Below are 22763 nucleotides of genomic sequence, written 5' to 3' on the forward strand. Positions count from 1 at the left end.
ATGTGAGAAGGGAGGTGTTTTTATCTAAAAAAAAGTTACTCGTAATCAGAATGCTCTCCTGAATACGAAATCTAAAATTAATTAAAAACTACATTTTCATTTATTGTTAATAAAACAATTTATTTATTGTATGACAATTCGTTTAATAAATAAAATTTGTGATCAGGTACATTAACAAATATTACACAATTAACTATTAAATTAATTATTTATTTTTAATTAATATCTTCGTAATTATACAACTTTTTCTATTCTCTGCTCTGAAGTCGTATCTGAAACAAATATTTACATAAGTATTATATATTCTTAAATTTCAATACATGAATGAATTAATCTATAACACATTTTTGGTTTATCTTAGATTGAGTAGATATCAGAAACTTTACGTCAATACGCATTGATAATTTATTAAGAAACGTGTGCGCAGTTCACTATGAAAGAGAAGCCCTTCAAAAGAATAATATCTCATTCCCTCGTAGGCCAGATTCAGGTATAATGCGATATTTATTTTTCGGAGGCTTAGCAATGTGTCTCTAGAGCGGCTAAAAGAAAACGCCTGCGTCAAGATATCTGAGGAATAGATAAAAAAAAATGAGATTGCTTAGATGGTTGGACGAGCTCACAGCCCACCTGGTGTTAAGTGGTTACTGGAGCCCATAGACATTTGCAACGTAAATGCGCCACCCACCTTAAGATATACGTTCTAAGGTCTCAGTATAGTTATAACGGCTGCCCCACCCTTCAAGCCGAAACGAATTACTGCTTCACGGCAGAAATAGGCAGGGTGGTGGTACCTACCCGCGCGGACTCACAACAGTTCCTACCACCAGTAATTACACAAATTATAATTTTGCGGGTTTCATTTTTATTCCACGATACTGTTCCTTCCGATGAAATTCCTTATGGAACGATGCGGAGGGGTACCCTAAACGAGAAAAAACATCCGTAACGTAAGATGTTTATTAGTAATACACACAGTGTACGACTTAACGTACAAAAAATAACATATTTTTATTATATATTTTTTATAAAATAATAAGGTTGATAGCATTGTAAAGTAGTTTTTATTTTATTTTTATCAATAAAAAAATCATAATAAAAATGTATACCCGAATAATTATTTTCTTTATTTCTCGAATAGAGCTTATAATTAATATTTTTATAATAAGGAACTTCGTTCCTATCCGGTGTCCCACGACACCACAGATCTATTTTTATTTCATTCTCAATTCTTACCCTTTGACTCATTTTCATCGACATCGTTCCATTTCTGTCTCTCGCTGGTCCCGAAGAAAATAAACAGCAGGTTGCCGACGATGTACAATGCGGAAGCCATATAGAACACTTTACGCCACTCATTAGCGTCCGTCTGTAAAACAAAATAATTTTAAAAATGTTGCTAGTATCTTTACTAAGGAAATGTTCCAAAACCGAAAAGCTTTATCTTAGCCCGAAGTCCTTTGTTTCGAATATTCTCGTTCAATTATTGACAAGTGATTAACAGAGATTATTAACCTAGCAACATGATGCCAAATTATTGGGAGATGCGAGTTTCAAATTTGAGTGGGTTTACATGGACCAGCAAATTTATTTCTATCAGGATGAAATCACGAGCTCTAACTTTACTAGAATAACAAACTTCATTGTGCCTCAAAGTGGGTAGCATCTTTAACATTGTTGTTTCCTGTCTAGCACCTCATATCCAAGAAGACCGAATCATAAATAAACAAAATTTTATATAATGCGGGATGATTTTCATTAGACTGTACTTTCAATTTCAACTAAAAATTCCAAAGATGGCAACAGATCCATTAAATTTGGAAAAAAAGGCAGTATTTATTGTATTTATCAGCATTATTAACTGTCTTGTCAAAGCGACGTTTAATTAAAAACTCTGTTCTTGGACCTTCGTTTGCATTAAGTATTTTAATTGGGCGCTTTTTATCATTTGATACATTGATCAAGACTTACTTCGTCTTTCAGTACTGCTCCAGCGGCTAAGGGCGCAATTATCGATACAATATTGGCAACACAGTTGGTGATGCCCATCAATGTGCCAGCGAAGTTGGGAGCCATGTCAATGTGCACCAACTGTGAATGAACAAAACGATGTTTTTACATGCGCTTTTGTTGGCTTTCGATTGATTGACTGAAATAAAAACACATTAGATCATTACCCCAAGAGTTTGGGCTTGATGTAAAAATAAAGCCCAACAAGCAATCCCCTAGCTTGTTCATCCCGGCGTCTTGTCCGTCCTGAGAGAACTCGGTACATACTTGGACATTAAAACTTATACCGTTAGACCTCTCCTAGGCCAATAACCTTAAAAACCCACATACCATAAAGCCTGTTAGATGCCCAGCATTCAACCCAACCACCACTGTGAGAATTAGAACGGCCATCGTGACGTTACCAGCCGGTGAATATGACAAGCCAATTAGAGCTATCGCCGGTCCAAATAATCCTGTGAAGAAAATGTCAAGGTATTTAACTCTACAATTTTGTGGTACAAGTATGGCCTGTTGGCTATAGGATCGTAATCATTATAAAGCTTTTATTATTTACCGCAAAACAATGTATGCAGCAGAGACTTTGAATTTACAGTATATGAAAATTAGCAAAAAAATACAAATGTTTTAGTTTCAGGCATTTTAGTAATTGGTAAATTCCGAAATTCCTGAAACCTTTCAGAAATTTAAGCAAAAACGTTTTCAGCAAATAAGGTACTACTCATTACAAGAAATACATTGGCATTAATTTAAGTCCTTTGATGAAGGCAAATTAGATCCTTTTCATACAAAAGGTATAATTACAATTATGAAGCATGAAATCGTGTTCATGGGGAGGCGCAAGTGAGAGGTAAGGATTATTGGGTGCTTGGATTAACGGCGAACACGTTACAGGCAAGATAATTAGTTCGCATTTCATTAAACGAATTTTATCAGGTTATACATACAAACGAAAAATTGTGCAAGTCAGATGTTGTGTTTTTAGAGTTAGAGATAAGTTAATACGCTTTCGCTCCACCCTAACCTCATAAACGAGAATGTCACAATTTCGGGTCATGATAATGAAGGATCCCCTGCGTTAGAATATTGGTTGTTTCATACACTGTACAGGATCAACACGTTCATTCACAATCATTTAAAATCCGAAATATAAAAATTAACGAAATTTAAATCAACAGTATGTTTTATATGTGGACACGTTTACATATTATTAATTCTTTTAACTAGGACCACCAACCTGTCGCCATGCAGCTCGGCCGTCCTTACACCCCAAACCTATTCACGAGGCCCATTGTGGATTGGCAGAAAAGGAGCACTGGCTTGGCAGAAGCCTGCCCCCGCCCATCGTCTCTTACAGCCCAGATTCTTCCCCATCCCCGCAGGATAGCGTCGAATTCGCATCCTGACAAATTACCTGTCCAGTGTGATAGGCAATGCATATCACCAAGTCAATGTAGGGGACTTCTTTCACCGCACCCAACTTCCCTCCCAAACTCAGGAATCTCTCCCCACTACTTTTTAGAGTATTTGTTAAAAATATACATCGGTCGCCGGTGACCCAGTTAGCCCTTTTCGCGAATGATATGGCTATATACTACTCGAGTAGTAAGATGTCGTTCATGAATATTAAACTGCAGATTGCGGCTAATACTTTACGTGGTTCCGGAAGTGGCGCATTGACATCAACCCCATGAATAGCACAGCCTTGCTCTTTAAAAGGGGTCGTCCTCCCGAGATTAATGCTAGTATCTCGTGATGAATTAGGCGCGGTAACTCTATTCCCGCCATTAAAACCTTTGGCCAGTCCATACCGTTGGCTTCGAACCCAGGTGTCATCCTCGACAAAGAGATGAATTCGGGCTCTACATTAAGTCAGTACGCGATCGAGCCGTGCTCCTATGCGGCCCATACACACATTAACTCTCTCCAGGTCATCCAATCCCGTTTCTGCAAGATAGCCGTCAGAGCACCGTGGTATGTGAAGAATGTAGATCTTCACGACGACCTAAATCTGGTACCGATACGTAAGTATCTTAAGGAAGCGTCAGAACGCTACCTCGACAAAGCGGCGCGATCCAAAAACACTCTTATCATGGCCGTTGTTAATTACTTATATAACCGCGACGGAGCAAGCAAAGCCGCTGTCGCCCGAAACATGTCTTGCTGCATCTCCTAGATTTACTCTCGATGGTTTTAGGTCCCTTAAGCACCAACCACCGTCCTTGTCGAGCCCGTTGAATACGACGAAGAGTTCAAAGAGCGAATTAACCCATAGAAAGAGCCCACTGAGTTTCTCGCTAGATCTTCTTAGTGGATCGCGATTCCGATTCAGCAGTAGATTCTGCGAAGCACTGCTCTTGCTAGGGCTAGTGTTAGCAAATTCTCTCAGGTTGAGCCCGTAAGCTCACCTACCCGACCGGGCGTAGCTGGAATTGCCTCTTAAGCTGCCAGCGAATAGGTAGGGAAAATAAATAATAATAATAATAATCTTTCTAATCAGTTGACTATTTACACCGAGAAAGAAGCACGTCTGAACTGAATGACCAATGAAATTGTGCTTGAAGACTTACCGACTGAATTATTAAATTTCCTCGTAGCGGTGATGCTGATCAACTCCTTCTTCAGTACGTAATCTGAGAGAAAACCAAATGGAAAACTCAACAGGTACATAGCAAGGTAAGGTAAAGCCGACATGACGCCATTCTGAAATGAGACGCAATATAATTATTTAATTACAAATGGGCTGCTATTGTTTGTATAGGAGGATAAAGAGGCTATAAAATGGTTAGAGCGCTGTGTCAAATCGCTGCTGCTATTATGTATTTCGTTTTATTAGACATAATATAACACCCAGAGAGCTATAAATCAGATCAGTTTTTTTTGTTTAGATAGGTGGAAAAGCTGACGGCCCACCTGATGTCTTAACATCCACTTACCACTTATAGTTACCGGAACCCATAGACATCTATAACCTAAATGCCGTAAATTAGGGTTTTTTATTGTTTAAATGGGTAGACGAGCTCTCAGCCCATGGTGTTAAGTGGTTACCGGAGCCGCCACTCACCTTGAGATATAAGTTTTCAGCCCTCAGTCTCAGTACAACGATTGCCCGCCTATCAAACCGAAACGCATTGCTGCTTCACGGCAGAAATAGGCAGAGCGGTGGTTCCTACCCATGGGCACTCACAAGACATCCTATCATCAGTAACAAAAATATTTATCTCGATAGCCAGCTCGATGGCGAAGGATTGAGGGAAAAGGTTTTTCACCGCGGCCTGCTACTGCAAAACGATGCACTGGCAAGAGTCAAGCATCATTCGCCACAAGCTCCCAACCCCAAAATATATACGTAATGCCTAGGCACTCACCGCTTTAATATCGACTCCGAGAACTTGCTTCAAGTACGACGGCATCTCCGTCATCAGAGTCCAAAAGCCCCACGCTTGGCAACAATGCACGATAGCCAGCGACAGGAAGGGGACTGACGTAAATATTGTCAGCCAAGGCGTCTTGAATTTCTGAAATAGAACAGAATAATAAAGAGCGGCTTCTTTTTTATTATTTTATTAATTTATTGCTGAGATCGTCGGACGTGGTCACGGTCCACCTGGTGTTAAGTGTTTACCGGTTACATCTACAACGTAAAACTCGTCACCCACCTTGAGACACGAGTTCTAAGGTGCCCCACCCTTCAAACGGAAACGGATTACTGCTTCACGACAGAAATAGGCAGGGTGGTAGTATCTATTCGTGCGGACTCACGAGATGTCCTACCACCAGTAATTACGTCAATAATAAATTTGTGGGCTTTATTTTTATTACAAGACGTTATTCCTTCATCGTGGAAGTCAATCGTGAACATTGGTTAAGTACGTATTTCATTAGAAAAATTGGTACTTGCCTGCACCTGCTGGATTCGAACACCGTTGCATCGCTACATACGAATGCACCAGGCGTCTTATCTTTTAGGCCATGATAGCTTCAGATTGTGTATAAATTGATTACCTTCTAACTCTGTTTGCATGCAGAAGTAAGCAGAAGTGAAAGCATTTAACATTGCAGCAAAATTTTAAATTGCTTGCTTTTAACTTTCCTAATCCCTTTTTTGAAATGTTTAAGAAATATCTAAATTACAAAAAGAAAACAAAACAGAATTAGCCATAAATATGGGTTCATCCGTAAATTCAGTAAAGCCATAATCATTCTTATATAAATTTGAACACCTTCAGAAATTTATAATCATTCTTAATAATTTGAAAATAATACCAATGATTTTAAATATCTCACTTTTAAATTGCTTCAAAATCGTGGTTACCTACATTATAGTATTTATAACAAATTCTTGATGCGATTGTTCAGTTTCCATGATGGCTCCCGTGAAACTGTCGTATAATTGTCAATCAATGCAACAAGTCAGTTAGTTATAATCAAAAAGTTAACTGGCTCATCTGCTCATCAAAAAATAGCTTTGTTAAAAATAAAAATGTAAAAAATTGTATTTCACATTCAAAATTGTATTTCACATTCAAAATTGTATTTTAAAATAGTCGTTGATTCCCAACACTAAAAAATGTTAATGATCCGTGCATAAAAAATCTTCAAGGTCTCGTAAACGTGAACATTTTTGTAAAGCAGGCTGGTGTTATTGTGTTGTTAATTAAAAATTACTTTTTTGACGAAAAAAAAGCTATGATATTAAACCAAAGTGATTGTTCAAAACATTAATATGTGGACGACCTTACGCCACCTCTGTGGTTACTAGAGCCAATAGACATCAATTATGTAAATATCATGGCCCCACTGTGAGCCATGAGATCTACGTCTTAGCTTCTACAGTACAACGGCTGTCCCACCCTACAAACCGAAACGCATTACTGCTTCACGGCAGAAATAGACGGGGTGGTGGTACCTACCCGTGCAGGTCCACAAGATGCCTTACCACTAGTAATTACGCAAATATTTTTTTTTGCAGATTTGATTTTTATTACACGATATTATTCCTTCAGTGTCGAAATCATCAGCAATCACCTATTAAATAGGTAGTTCATTAGAAATTGTACCTGCCTGTACAATTCGATTATCGGCATGGTCGTATCGCTTGATACGCATACCGGGTCTTATCGTTTAGATCACGACAACTTCGGAAGTCGACTTTGAATACATTATTAATATTATTATGTATAGGCATCTTTGCTTATGGACATCAGTATATAATACGAATAAAACAGACCAGAAATTGGAACAAAGCAAAAGTGTTCAGACAATACCGGAGAATGGAAATTAACTCCAAAGTGAGGAGACGCATAGCAACAATGATCTTTGGAAACGAACCCTGGATGAGCGTAGATACTCCAGTGGCAGGTACGTAGGTACGACAGGTAGATAGGTAAAGTGCGTCTCATGGATCAGTTTTATTTATTACATAAAAAACTTAATGAACTCATGGCCCTCCTAAGGTTTACTCGTGTAGGCACTACCCGACTGAGACAAAAGGGTCTATAAAAATGTTCAACTTACCTTTGGTTCCCCAACTTGTCCCAAAGAAGTCTGTATATAAATTTTTTCCTCTTCACTGATCATTCCGCTAGTTTGAGGGGAAGCTGAGCCCAGGAACACGTAGAATGCTGTCCAGATGGCACCTAAAGCACCGTTGACGTAAAATATTGCCGGCCAGCCCCAGTACTGGGCTATGAAACCAGATGCCATAAGTTGAAGAGCCGTTCCAAGTTGACCACCTGAAAATAGTAATAATAAAATTGAAATAAAAACTGCTACAAATTATTTAAAGAAAAAATAAAAAGACAAACTTTAAAAGTATTTTGAAGAGATCCTAAGAGCATTATACTCGTATGTATGTACATTCTAACAGGTTAAGTTTTGAACATCCTATGTACCGTGAACTGATCTATTCGACCACGTAATTTAAAAAAACACGTGTGGCACTCGGGGACTGCCGCGGTAAAGCATGTTGCATAGCATTTTTTATCAACTTATGCAATTATAAATCGACAATAATAATTTAATATTAAAACAACAATAAAATAAGACCACGCTATATTTATAAACATTAACAAAAGCAAAACATTAACTGTCCTCTTCACACTCATAACCTAGACCGCGCGAGAGAGAGATGGGCAGACTTTTCATGATGTGAATGCGGCAGTGCGACGTCACGCCGCGCGCTTATTCAGAAACACTACACAAGCGCAACGTGTGAATGTGTTGAACGCGAGCTACATAGTAGGCGAAGTGGGGGTGTCAGGTTATTTTCGTTACGGAATTTCTTGATTCAGTCGCGGCGCTCAAGGCCCGCGATAGAAGCTATGCAATAGCTTAAAAAATATCTAAACTGTAAGTTACAGAGAGGCATTCGGCCACCGTAGATGTTTCATAAGTTCAAAAGGAGTTCATAAATAGTGATCTATGTCTTATTGCATAGCGCAAATCAAAACCATAAGTAGTGCGCTCATCGGATCCACTTGATCATGCTATCACAACACTAATAAATTACAAGAAAGAATGGTTACCAGCGTAAATAATGGTGCCCAATCTGCTTTTCTCTTCTAGAGGAACCCATTTCCCGATAAGGTTGTGAATGGATGGGTACGTGAATCCTTGGGATAAGCCTTGGAGTACACGGCAAGCACACACCGCCTGCCATCCACCCTAAAAGGAGACAAGAATCAGAAAAAAAGACCATGAGCATATCAATAATGTAAAAGGACCCATTTACGTAAGATTGTGTTATATGTGTATTAAAATGTATACCTACGCGTTACGATATATTTTATGTTAAATAATTGAAAAAAAAAACAATACAAAATTTGTTGTGACATTATATTCTGATCACGTCATTATCTTGTCATTAGAACTCATGAATGTCGTTAAAAGTATTTTCGGGCTAAAATGAAAATGGATACGCTGTTTTTTGCTATTGTCATTGTAAAATTTTTGTAGTGATATCATTAAACGCAACTTAATCATTCTCACCGTTGTTGTATGATTCAACTGTTGAATGGATTTTATATTGAGAAACATAGTTATATTTTTTGGCTTTTACAGCTTACTGGCTCATAGTCGCAGAAGTACCTAAAGCCATTCGAGCTCATTCAACGACTTAATACTATTAATACGCTTTTATTAGCTTCAGATATATGTATGTTAGTATGTAACGAAATCTTTGAACATGACTTTGACCCCCTTCAAAACGTCGGATTAACTCGAAATTTGGTATACTTATTAAGGACCGATGACAATTCAAAATAAGAAAAAAAATTGAAAAAATTTAAATTCAACTAAAAAGTGTGGGGTGCTTTTCAGGATATTATCAAAATAACCCTTCTACTCGTATCTGTTCATAAAATATTTTTAACTACTGATACCATGCACCCTACGCTTTTTTTAGAATAAAATATTATTTTTTCTTACACTATTTTTAATTCAAATTTATTAAAACTTATTTTCTATATTTTAGTGGGATTTCTATAAAAGCGTTTTTTTTTAGTTTTTTTAAACTATTATTTATTTTTCATTTTTAGTTGAATTTCAATATTTTCAATTTCTTTTTTTTACAATTTTTTTTAATAATGAATTGTCATCGGTCTTTAATAAGTATACCAAATTTTGAGTTAATCCGACGTTTTGAAGGGAGTCAAAATCATGTTCAAAAATTCCGTTACATACTAACATACATACGTCGAAGCTAATAAAGGCGTATTAAAAATACAGCTACACTGTTAGTTAAACACATATTATTATAATCTAAATCTTTATTTAATATAATAAATAGCTAAGAAATTCTTATTATTACAGCTAAAAATAATACTTACATAATAAGCTGCTAACGGTATGAGCATGGAAACAACAGAATTGACACCAAGTGAAATGATGACCAGGATTTTTCCTCCGAATTTAGCTGCCAGTTCTCCACCAGGTATCTGCAGCACCACGTAGCCCCAAAAGAACGAGGAGAGGATCACGCTTTGGGTTTGCATGCTCCAATTGAAGGACTGTAAACATAATTTATTTGTGAAATTAACTAAGACAAAGATGAGGCTCCCACCGAAAACGAACCTCATATCGAGGAGCATTGTGTCATGTTTGTATTAGGAGGTGGTCTCTGGTTTTGGAGTAGCGAAATAAATTCTTAACGGTAATTTTAAACAAACGGAGAAGTTAGTTCTTGATATGTTTACTATTCGTATTCGTATTCGTATACTATGAGTATATATTTAAATTCTCAGCCACCATATTTTAAGAACGTAATTTTCATAATTATATTCAACCCATAGGTACATACACCACGGGTAATTTATTTCCTTGCAGTTTAATACTTTTATCATAAACAACAAGTACTGTGGTGGTCGGTTCCGATAGTATACCTAGCCGCATTATCAAACACATATCGCTACTTCTAACCACCCAACTCATTGTGATGTTGGCATCTATTTTCAATTCCACTATGACGGACTGTATCTTTCCTGCGGTGTGGAAAGAAGCGAAGGTTATGGGCATATATAAACCTGGTAAGCTCAAAAATTATCCGACGAGTTACCGCCCGATTAGCCTCCTCATGTCTGTAGGCAAACTGTACGAGTGCCTGCTCTAAAAACGCCTCAGAGACTTCGTCTCATCAAAGAGCATTCTAATTGATGAACAATTCGGATTCTACGCGAATCACTCGTGCGTATGACATGTGCACTACGGAACACGTGGTGCACATGTCATATGCATAGCCTAACCTAGACGCGTTCTTAAGATCCAGTAACTCGCTTAGACGCCGTCAGCTTTAGCACGAGAAGGAAACTTAGGGACTCTGGTAGCCGTATTCGTCGAACTCGATAAAGAGTTCCCGCAACCTGACCCGTACATCAGCTCGCTGAGTTTTCCTCCGGATCTTCTCAATGCGTCGGGATTCCGATCTGATAGTAGATTTCTTCGCGAAGCAGCTGCCCTTGAATTGTTATGTCTCCTTTGGAGGCTCTCGGGCTACCTTTGCTCGCTCACCTGTCCTATTGAAACTGGATAGGCTTTTGGGCCACCAGTAATCCTTTTTTCATAAAAAATGACTGTCATGGTTTCAAGAAGATTGTTTTTTGGAAATACGTACCTTACTTTGATTAATTGTTTTATGGGATAAACTTAGTTGGTTTGTATGGGATTCATGACGTTTCAAAATGGTGTATAAAATTTTTGCGGATCACATTTTGTGGTGACAGAATAAAAGTCTACCTGAACATAACTTTATCGCCAGTAGGCAGTTTTATTTTTCAGATTCTCCTCTACGAAAACCCAAAAACAAACAAGCCAAGGCTTTCCTTTCAAAGACGTCATCAATCAATAAATATCAATGAGTTTACCATTTAAATAGACTTTTCTGAAGATAAAATCCCAAAGTGATATCAATCGAATGCGTGTTTAAGTGTGTTGCGTCAAAAAGCATGTGATACAATCATTAACGTCTTGAAGTTTTAGATATTCGGGCATAATACCTGGTATAGCGAGGCAATCAAATGTGAGCTCAATATTGTCTTAGGATGGTGCATTCTATGAAATTTTTGGCGCGAATTTAACAATAATAGAATGAATTCTCCCCTGTATGCAAAGGTGATTTTACACCTACATACAATACCATTTTAGCCTTAATTAATAAAAATGCGTACACCGTGCGCATTATCGTTGAACAATATCAGTTGGTATTGAACACACAGCATGGCCAGTTCTTAGTCCCGACCTTTATTATTATATTATATTGCCCTTGTAGGCAGTCGGGCATACGGCCCACCTAATGGTTACCGTCCCCCATGGAAGTCAGCAATGCCAGGAGCAGAGCCAAGCCGCTGCCTACCATTAAATACTCTTCACAAGCCTCGTTTGAAGAAGGACGTGTCATGCTAAAGATCACTATGGACGATATTCGGATCGATATCACTATGGATGAAAGCAATGACTTCAGGTAGTATGGATGAACTCTACTCTGGTGCGATGGTAAAAATGTGATGATGAGATCATCTTACACAATTCCTCAGAGTATTCCCTTTAGAACATACGATACAAAATACAGAGAGAACTGAAGTCCCTCCGCAGACCCAGAGGTTCCAAGCGATCCGTGAGAATTGGATTGTTGGAACGAAGTTCCTTACGGCAGGCTTGGAGGGGATAGGGATTTTGCTGCGCGACCGAACTGAAAAAAATGTGATAGTAAAACCGTAAGAAAAAATCAGTGGAAAAAAGTGCGTGGAATAAAACCGTTAAATGAGACGTGCGCAGGCGCGACAGTCGCATACACAAGCGAGTAGTGTATAATAGCTTTCTCTTTCTCCTTCTTTCTTTTCGTTCTCTAATCCCCTCTCTCTCTATTTAGTAATTATTTCTATTTCTATGTAATTTTATGTTGTCAACCAAAAATAAAGAGATATATTTTGTTATTTTAATTGATAATTTGAATTACTATTTTTTTTATTTTACGTAATTTATTATTACCTAAAATACTGAATTTCCTAATTACTTTCCCGTACGTAAATGAAAACTAATCAGCAAAATTTAAGAGAAAAAAAACCAAGAAAACCTACATAAAATTGAGCACCATTTCTTTTTTTGCAAATTGTGTCGATTCTACATTAGCCGTAGGAACTTCGTTCCTACCTGGTGTCCCACGACACCACATTTCTTTTTGATAATTCGAACGGCTCGCTTCTGTATGAAGTCAAATCAAAGTAGCTGGTATTTAGGAGCCCCGGCCCAGAGGTGGAAGCAGTATTTCACGCGAGGTCGGACTTGTGCTTTATAAAGCAAAAGTCTTTGTCCAGGCGTGAAATACCGCTTCACTCTGTTGAGGACTCCCAGCTTTTAGGACGCCAACTTGGCTTTTCCCTCCAAATGATTCCGAAATTGCACATCGTTCGAAATGTCGACCCCAAATATCCTAATACTCGTGGAAGGTTGCAGGGATGCTCCTTGAAATTGGGGCACCGTGACAAAGGGGTCCTTCTACGCAGTCAACGCGTAAAGTTGTGTCTTCAACGGGTTGAATTCAGCTAAGTTCAACTGAACTAAGTTGAATTTAACTAAGTTCAATTCACCTCAGTCGTAGACTTTTCCCAGAGTTCTCACTTCTGGAGAACTCCACTTCGGAACTTGCGACAAAAAAGCTTTGTTGAATGCTAAAATAGCGCTTTTGATGCAATCAATCATTATGTTGTGTTGGTTTTTAAATATATTCATTAAGGCCATTTTTTGTTCTTTACCCTAGCAAATCATTTGCAAATCGTATAAGTGTAAAATGTAATAAGCCTGACGAAGTTTGAAATTAATACAAGTTAATTACAAGCCAGTGAAATGGAACGCGAATTATTGTAATAGAATTTTGACGTTTTTGTAAATTTATGATGATTGTCTTCAAATTATTTTAATTTTGTTTTGCTTCAGTGTTGTATTGAATTTCATTGTGATATTAATTATAATAGTATGGTGTTTACCATATCATAAAGGTAGATTGGAATAAACTACTCTAAACAAGTACCAAAGATGCCTCTATCCCAGTAGCCAAACCATAGAAAAACATTAAAATTTGACTGATGCTCTATACGCATGCGGAGAAAAGAAGACGGACCGAGATCTGTCTTCAAATACACATTATATTTTGAGACTTTTTAACAACTTACATCCTCGTTGTCCTTGTCGGTCATAGCAACGATGGCCATGCTAATGTTGACTCGCATTCCATATGCCAACACCATTGCCAGGAATAACATTGCAGTTTGAAGATGCCGAATACCCAAGATTGCATCTGAAACCAAAATGTTTACTAAGGTTTTATGACGAGTGGAATCAATATATCGGACATAAAAGTGGGTCTGAAAACTACGAACGGTCAGTTTTTGCTTCTTAACTGCATCACCCCGTTGACTTACCCGAGCGGAGAGATTTTTAAGAAATGTTCTCCTTATTTAAAACAGAGACGGTACAATTGGTGTAACCATCACAGTATATGAATAACCGGGTTTGCTGTTCAAAGTCGTCGTGGCCTAAAGGATAAGACGTCCGGTGCATTCGTATCTAGCGATGCAACGGTGTTCGAATCCCGCAGGCAAGTGCCAATTATTCCAAAGAAATTCGTACTTAATAAATGTTCACGATTGACTTCCACGGTGAAGGGTTGTGTAATAAAAATGAAATCCGCAAAATTATAATTTGTACAATTACTGGTGGTAGGGCGTGTTGTGAGTCCGTACGGCTAGGTGCCACACCACCCTGCCTATTTCTGCCGTGAAGCAGTAATGTGTTTCGGTTTGAAGGGAGGGGCAGCCGTCATAACTATACTGAGACCCTTAGAACCCATCTCAAGGTTGGTGGCGGCATTTACATTATAGATGTCTATGGGCTCCAGTAACCACTTAACACCAGGTGAGCTGTGAGCTCGTCCACACATCTAAGAAAAAAAAAAAAAAACCTAATACGATGCTATGTCGGTATTATGATGAAGTCTGTCAAGTAAATATGGTAATTACGGATTGATTTACAAAAATGTTTGCGGATCCATTAGCAATAAAAATCAATTTCACTACACCGAGCGTATTACTTATAAGTCACGAATTCTTACTCTTAACTTAACTTATAAGCTTATTTACATAAATTATAACTTAAATTAACTTAAATTATAGACTGATTTACTTTAGAAGGGTTTCTAAAACGATACCTGCGAGATTTTTTTCTGGGATTATGTTATTATGCGGTTTCAACATAACAATTACTTACTGTTTCAATTTATGTCCCCTACATAATTTTTTTTGCTATGGATCGTTAGACCGAAGTCTAACTATCCATGGTAGTTTTGCTCTGAGAACGGTAGGCCGGGTGATCTTGCTCAGTAGCTTGAATGAGTCAGAACTAAATTGCAACAGGCGGGAAGCGAGGTGACGGATTGGAACGGAGTGCATGTCTTTTCGCCCTTGCTTCCAAATCGGCAATCGCCATTACCGGGCTTCTTGCTCGACACGCCGCTTTAGCGGGTCATAATTTAGTCGAGATCCATAGCTTTTCTATTCTGGGTCGAAGGCCGAAACCCCTAACAGATTCCCGCCCCCAGGAAGCTCGCGAGGTATGTAGGGCTGGATGGTCTGTAGATTATTTAGAGTCTAACCCACTAAACGACTTCTCTGCCCAAGCGTGCGATGCCCCCGAATTAGAACCCAGGCGCGGTAAGAAGTACCACGGTCAATACTGCAAACAGACACGCGGCAAATTCCAAAGACGCCCGATTGACGAAGCCCTCGTGTCAAATTGAAAGCTCCGAAGCATCGGCCGTCTCGGTATGGCCCGTCAGGTCTCCCAGATGTGTTGGTGTCCCGAGGTACCCCTGCTGGACCAGAACTAGCTTTCTAGGTCGGGAAGCGATACACCGCCAATCAGTCTCTCTTATGATTATGTGGCTCACTAGAGTAACGAAATCCATAACCTAATCTTCGGCTCAAGACTTTTTTTAGGTCATTTGTTGATTGGACTGGTTTCATCTGAACCACTCTTTTGTATTATCGGTGTGGTTTTTATCACCAGAGGATAGGTAAAACAAAGAAATGTAAAAATAATTCTCTATGCAACAAAAAAACTAATTTGAATTACAGGTTCTCGCCTTGAACAATTTTCCTTGTTGCCATTATCAAAGTTACTACAAAACAAGACAATACAAATTGTTGTTGTGCTCCAACAAAATGCATTAACTGCTTTAATCCCATCATTATACTCGTACTAAGAAATAATATTGATCTTATTTGTTTTAATCTTGCAGACAGTAAACGTGACTGATATCTTGAAGTGGATGACAGGTGCCGACATTCATGATTTCGTATCTATAGGCTCCAGTAATCACAAAATGCCAAGTACAATACGTCTACTTTTGATACGTGACCAATCTTCGACGGGTGACCCGCCCAAGTACATATGTACGTGTGATAGGATCATGCTACGATGACCATATTATCTTTAAGAACCGATTGAGTAATAACTACAACACAACGCTTACGTTATAAGTAAAATAAACATTTTCAATTTCGTAGAAAGACTAGGTGAGCCTACTTCAGTTAGAAACCGGAGGACGCCCGAGGAAAAACCAGAACAAATGACTTACAGAGCATACGAGATGAGACAAATACAGCCCAACCCGGAATGACGAGTACTTAACATAAATAAACTGATAGAATTCGAAACCTGCGGTAGTTAGGGTCGCTGATCTACGACCCGCTCAAATAATAATATGAAACACCTTTAAATGTTTTTATTGTTCTTTCAACTAAATAGCATTTGTACAAAACGTATTAATTCGAAAACTAATTTATTCAAATTAATGTACGAGCGTGGCGTGTTGTTATAATGGGTTGGGGAAATAGTTTCTTCGCATTTTTTAAGAAAATTCATAACATTTTTTAATATAGTTTATTTATATTTAACTAAAGTATGAAGGTACTATTTTGTTCGATAACTTTTTACCATCTTGTGGGTAGAGACATGATCCTATTGCTATAGAAATTTTGGGGCTTCTGATCAAAATACCGCGACAATTGGTTTTGGCAGTCCTCTCGTGATGTTAACCTGACACTGCCTAAAAAATTATGAAGAGACCGTAACAGGTGGAAATTTGAAGGTGCAAGGTCAGGACTATACGGCGGATGCATTAACACCTCCCAGCCAAGCTCTCTTAATTTTTGCTGTGTGCCTAAAGATGTGTGAGGTCTAGCGTTCTCATGATGAAAAACCACACACCTTCTGTTGATTAATTCCGGCCGCTTTCTCTCAACTTCTTGCTTTAATCTCATCAGTTGTTTGCAATAGAGTTCAGAATCGATGGTCCTGCCTGGTGGTAACAGCTCATAATGAATAATGCACTTCCAATCCCACCACACACACAGCACCACCTTATTGCGAGTTAACCCGGATTTTGCCACAGTCTGTGAAGCCTGACCGGCCTTTGACCACGACCTTTTTCGCACATTCTTGTCGTACGTGATGCACTTTTCATCACCAGTTATCAGCTTCTTCAAAAATGGTTCGGTTTCATTACGTCGTAATAAAGAATCACGGAAGAGTAAGTCAGCTGTTATAAAATATAACATAACTTTTCCTTATGCCTCAACTAGCCTTTCATCCGCAGCTTCGCATACGTGCTTTGTGGGCTACATTTTATATCCTATGGGCTTATATTCGTGCTAGTATAGGTATGTATATATTGTGTCCTAAAATTCAAAACAATCGGTTAAGAGGCTTGGGCATGAAAATGTAAAAGACAGAGACTTTCTGAACTGTGTAAATTACTAGATGAAAATCCAGGATCGACCAGTAGAAAATATTTAAGAAAAATGTCTAGTACATATTCTATTATTATCCGATTAATTAAATATTATAACTGGGAAAGTTTGTACGAATGTATAGATGTATATTTGTTACTATTTCACGCAAAAACTACTGAATGTATTTTGATGAAACTTTATAATAATATAGCTTACACATTAGTATAATACATAAGCTATAATGTATAAAGAAACAGTGGGAATTACCCAAAATATAACGATAAGTGTCAAGCAAGTAAAAAAAATCTATCATCTGCGAGCTATTCCAGCGTACGCTACAAAAACAGTTGGAGCTAGACGTATAATTATAATGATTTATAAAAATGTTTATCATAAATAGTTCTACAAAAAAGCCCGCTACACCATAATATTATATCTCTCTTTTATGTATAAGCTATTATCGCCAAAATAGTGAACCAAAAATGCAATAAAATATGATAATTTATAAACGCACATTTAGTAGCCTCAAATTGATCCTTATATGAAAATAAATACTTTTATCGCATCTGGTAATTAAAGTTTACAAACTTTGTCTATTACACTACATCATTTGGACAAACATTTGGATAGTTGTGACTATAAACAACCGAGTTCGCGATATCATGAAAGGTGAAGATAGAAAATTCAATAAGATCAATAATAAATTACAGTTCCCGAAGCGAAGCGCGGGCGGGTCGCTAGTTTTTAATACAATTATTACCCTCTTTCACAGATCTGTGTCTTCTTTCTATTTGTGAATTGGCGGTAGTTCTTTTTGACGTTCAACAAGTATGCATTTTTATTTATGTTGGATAAAAAAAAATTTTGATTTGATTTGATTATTATTTCTTATCTTCAGTGTACAGATACATTGGTTTCTACTGCTTAGTAACACGTATTGATGATGACAATGCAGATTGGTGATCGATGTGGGTGGCTGAATTAAATTTGATTATAATATGATTGATATGAAACCTCCAACTGTGCTAACTGTTTTCGATTTAAGTTTTTGCGAAACGAAAATTTCGAGTTTATATTCATGTGTAATGTAAATAAAATTCAACGGTCGGACATAACGAGCAAATGTTACCAATAAAACAAATATTTACTCTCCCGTTGCCTAGTAATGTTATATTCGCACACAGATACGGGTCTGTATGTGAATCTTTACGTTAATATTTTATATTCACTAGCTGACCCGGCAGACTTCGTAGTGCCTCAATCGATGAATAAAAGACCTAAACATTTGTATAAAATAAACTTGAAACAAATAAAAGAAATCCGTCCGACGGGGGACACATCAAAGAGAAAACAAAACTGTTATTTTTATTCAATTCCGAACATTTTCATATTTATCCACCTTTACTTTTATTAACTTTATATTACCACTTTAAACTTATATTATTACCTTTTTAACCCTTCTCTGGACTTCTACAAATAATTCAAGACCAAAATTAGCCAAATCGGTCCAGCCGTTCTCGAGTTTTAGCGAGACTAACGAACAGCAATTCATTTTTATATATAGAGATATAGATTAATAAACATCATAGCATCTATGCTAATCGTAGAAGGGGACCCCGCACTTAGGGTCGAAAGTCTCAGAAAAATCTGGAGTGGCTGATCGTGTCCGCCAATATAATATATAAAATTGGCGCCATAAAACACTTGACAACTTCGTGACAGATATCGGCTGTAAGACTGGATGGTGTATCCATTCGAGCGAACTTACAATTTAACGTGGAGTGTATACGAACCTACCTACCGCCGGCATCCTGTTCGTAATGTTTCGCAAATTAACCACGCGAATGACGACAGCGTTCTAGCCACTTACTTAACTAAAATGGGTTAAATTCGAGTTCAGATAATCAAATTTGTTTTTTATGGTCTTAGATCGGATGTGCCCCGCTTGTGAGAAATGAGATTGAAATATTAGATTGGAATAAGGTAACCCTGATCACCCACGATAGTGAAGTCTCACAGTGATGCAAACGTTGTAAACTTAATCTGCAAACATGAGCATCTAGATTATGGAGATGGATTCCCCATTGTTCACTATTATTTCGGTTTTGCAATGATTATGTTTTGCCCTTGTAGGCAGACGAGCATACAACCCACCTAATGGTGAGCGGTTACCGTCGCCCATTGACTTCATCAATGCCAGGGGTAGAGCCAAGCCGCTGCCTACTGCTTAATACTCTTCACAAGCCTCGTTTGAAGAAGGACATGTCATAGCGCTCGGGAAACACCGAGGGGAGCTCATTCCAAGGCCAAAGGATGGTACGTGGCAAAAAATATCTGTGGAAACTGTGGGTGACCGGAGTGGCTCCAGGTAGTATGGATGAACTCTACTCCGGTGGTGGGCGGTGCGATGGTAAAAACGAGATGATGGTATCATCTTGAACAATTCCTCAGAGCATATTATTATTTGAGTGATTTTATGTTATGTATATGTGATATTATGTGTTGTGTCAAATACATGGTAGTGTGTGTAAGGTGTTTTATTGGTTTTATGTATTTTTATCCATAATTTAATAAAATATTAGTATTCTGCACTACTTCTCTATATTCTCTATAAGTGTGGGAAATTTCGTACTTCTCCGTCCGCCCAATTTTTGTAAAAAGGGCTACAAAGTTTTTGCTTCACTTATTAATATATAGATAATATTGGCATGTAATATTAGTAGTAATGACAATTTTAAAATGAAATAGAATCTTAGAAAAAAATGAATTAAATCTTATATTAATGTACATAAATATACTAATGGAACCAATAAAATTTAAATTTCCGTATTGTCCGTTAAGGCGCAATGTAAATCCACACAGGTTCGTACCAGCGTCATTCTTATTTTTTTCGCGAAGTGAATGCTTCTCGTTTTTAGGGTGAAGTAGGGATTATAATAATATATGGGTCGCTTTCACATTATGATATCAATTGGCCTTGTTGTTGCCAGTTAAACCCAAGCACTGTAGCAAACTGAATCGGATTGTGAGTTTTTTATTCATAGGTGCATTTTATTTCTCCGCGACCAAGCCTGCTTACCGATATCATAATCTTAACGAATTAGCTATTATAATAATATTTCAACGTTTAATTATCAAAACCTTAAGATATCAAGTGGATCGATGGAATCCCTAAGCCCTACGGCGTCAACTTCGGTGAATACTCCGAGACGTGAGGAATGACTCGAACGATCAATGCATAATTAACAATACGCATTGAGAATTAAAAACAAAACTTAATAATACGATGTAAATATTGATAGTAACATCGTGATGTAAGTCCAAGCGGCCTAGCCTTTGATATCTCCGCCAGAATCCTGACATGGTCTCCAGGGTAGAGCGCGAAACAGGAGTAATACATATTTTTTGCCTACCTAGTAGTATTTATTGCTAGTAACTTCGAGGGGCTATACTAGTATCACCGAACGTATAATCAATCACTCATGGGGCTCAGCCTAGGAGACTAACATCTGTCCCAGCAAGAGCATTGCTTGGCCGAAGCTATCACCGGATCGGAATCGCGACCTACTGCGAAGATCCGGCGAGAAACTAAGTGGGCTGTGTCTGTGGGATAGTTTTCACAACGAACCCGATGAGAACGGGTGCGATAAGCACGGGCCGGAATGCATTTTTTTTTATTGTTTAGATGGGTGGACGAGCTCACAGCCCACCTGGTGTTAAGTGGTTACTGGAGCCCATAGACATCTATGACGTAAATGCACCACCCACCTTGAGATATCAGTTCTAAGGTCTCAGTATAATTACAACGGCTGCCCCACCCTTCAAACCGAAACGCATTACTGCTTCACGGCAGAAATAGGCAGGGTGGTGGTACCTACCCGTGCGGACTCTCAATAGGTCCTACCACCAGTAACAATGCATGGAAGCACCGATAGTGGATCAAGAGGATGCCGGGGCGACGGTGACTGTTTACCATTTTATCGTCTAAATCGGGTACGTAGTTTCCGGCAGCTACGATAAGAAGGTTAATACACTACACTTGAGACATATCTCTACGACGTCTATAGGCTTTTGTAACCACTTAAATCCAAAAGAACAGCCAACTTCCTGACATTTCACAACAAAAATAAATAATTTAATAGACAATACGTTATCAAGAGCAAGTTCGGGGTCACGACGTGTTTTTGATTTTATTGCTTTGATGGTTGGACGAGCTCACAGTTCACCTGGTGTTAAGTGGTTACCGGAGCCCATAGATATCTACAACGTAAATGCGCCACCCGCCCGGTAATAGTAAATTGTTTCTCAGTTATTAGCAATGCAAATGTTGTAAAATAAATTATTTTCTCTCAACAATTGGTTAAATATTTACTTAATACGTTTTAAAAAATTCGAATAAGTCGAAAACGTTTCTAAAAATTTAGGAATAAATATTAATTTGTATGTATATTACATTATTTCGAGTGTACAGAAATTTAAAAATGCGGAGTCTTCAATTAATTTTGTTACATTCAAGGTTCTCTGGAAGAGAGCCCTGAGATAAGACAGTCTACTCCTGGAGAATCCCTTGTTAAATTATTGCTTCTTATTAAATGTAAAATAACGAATACAACGCTCAGTCACACGATTGTGAAACTGTTTTAAATTCATGTTTATCACGAAAATATTTTTTGTATTAAATTATTTGTAGCTAAACCTATCTTAGAAATGAACTCACCGGGTTTTTTAATGTCATTGCTAACTTCCTTGACAGACATTTTTCACACTACTAATTAAATCAATTATTAAAAAAAATACAATGTAAATTGGCAGTAACTATCACGTTAGGCACAGCCTGTCAGTGCTTCAACACTAATAGTGGACAGAGTTTGTCATTATTGAAGTCGGTTCTTGTTAAGGCTGATCGCAGAATTGCGACTGTCGAATAATTCTGCGATTTTAATTGTTTTTGTTACCTTTAATGAGAATTTGTTTTTCATATTCAGACGCAATCTATTTATTTATTTATTGCGAAACGATCTCACGGCCCACTCTATGTTAAGTCATTACTGGAGTCCATGGACAACGTGAATGCTCTTACATACTTCGAAAGTTGAAAGTCTCAATTATATAATGACTGAGTCGCCCGTTCAAACTGAGCTGCTTAATAGTAGAAATTTACCTAATTAGATAAGTAATGCCCTAACGCATATATCATGAACAAACCATGGAGCCTATATAGTTCATCGGTCAAGAGTAAAGTCGGAGTCACTATGTCGTACCTTTACTAAAAAAAAAAAACAAAAAAATTAGTTTGGTGGGAAAACGAATTTTAATTATAATTTAAAGTTTGACCTTGTTAAACATTTCAAATGATGCTTGAAGCACGCGGAGCAGACGTGTTTGTGAACTCGTTGGAAGCGGTTTACTGATGGGGGATACCCACTAAACGGTCTCTGTTGCCTGTGCAGGTGATACAGCAGCAATACCGGC

General features: G+C 37.8%; 1 protein-coding gene across 1 annotated transcript; it reads right to left on the reverse strand.

The window, feature by feature from the left end:
• Positions 1 to 118: 118 nt before the first annotated feature.
• Positions 119 to 22150, reverse strand: LOC101746331 (putative inorganic phosphate cotransporter). Its single transcript, XM_004925317.3, has 11 exons — positions 22009 to 22150; positions 13674 to 13798; positions 9840 to 10019; positions 8538 to 8676; positions 7528 to 7745; positions 5379 to 5528; positions 4581 to 4713; positions 2341 to 2465; positions 1972 to 2091; positions 1237 to 1369; positions 119 to 272 (listed from the first exon to the last, which is right to left on the reverse strand). Exons 1-11 carry the CDS (start codon positions 22046 to 22048, stop codon positions 235 to 237), a joined length of 1401 nt encoding a protein of 466 aa, XP_004925374.1. The 5' UTR covers positions 22049 to 22150; the 3' UTR covers positions 119 to 234.
• Between the last annotated feature and the right edge of the window lie 613 nt (positions 22151 to 22763).

Source organism: Bombyx mori, chromosome 8 (genome assembly GCF_030269925.1).
Source record: "Bombyx mori chromosome 8, ASM3026992v2".
NCBI lineage: Eukaryota > Metazoa > Arthropoda > Insecta > Lepidoptera > Bombycidae > Bombyx > Bombyx mori.

Bases quoted from the DNA above. Each gene is read 5' to 3' on its own strand.
- LOC101746331 (XM_004925317.3), bottom strand. From the start codon at position 22,048: ATGTCTGTCAAGGAAGTTAGCAATGACATTAAAAAACCCG. The intron at 10,020-13,673 runs GTAAGTTGTTAA...TTATGTTTACAG, and splicing joins CCGACAAGGACAACGAGGAT to TCCTTCAATTGGAGCATGCA. The intron at 273-1,236 runs GTAAGAATTGAG...TATTTGTTTCAG, and splicing joins CGATGAAAATGAGTCAAAGG to ATACGACTTCAGAGCAGAGA.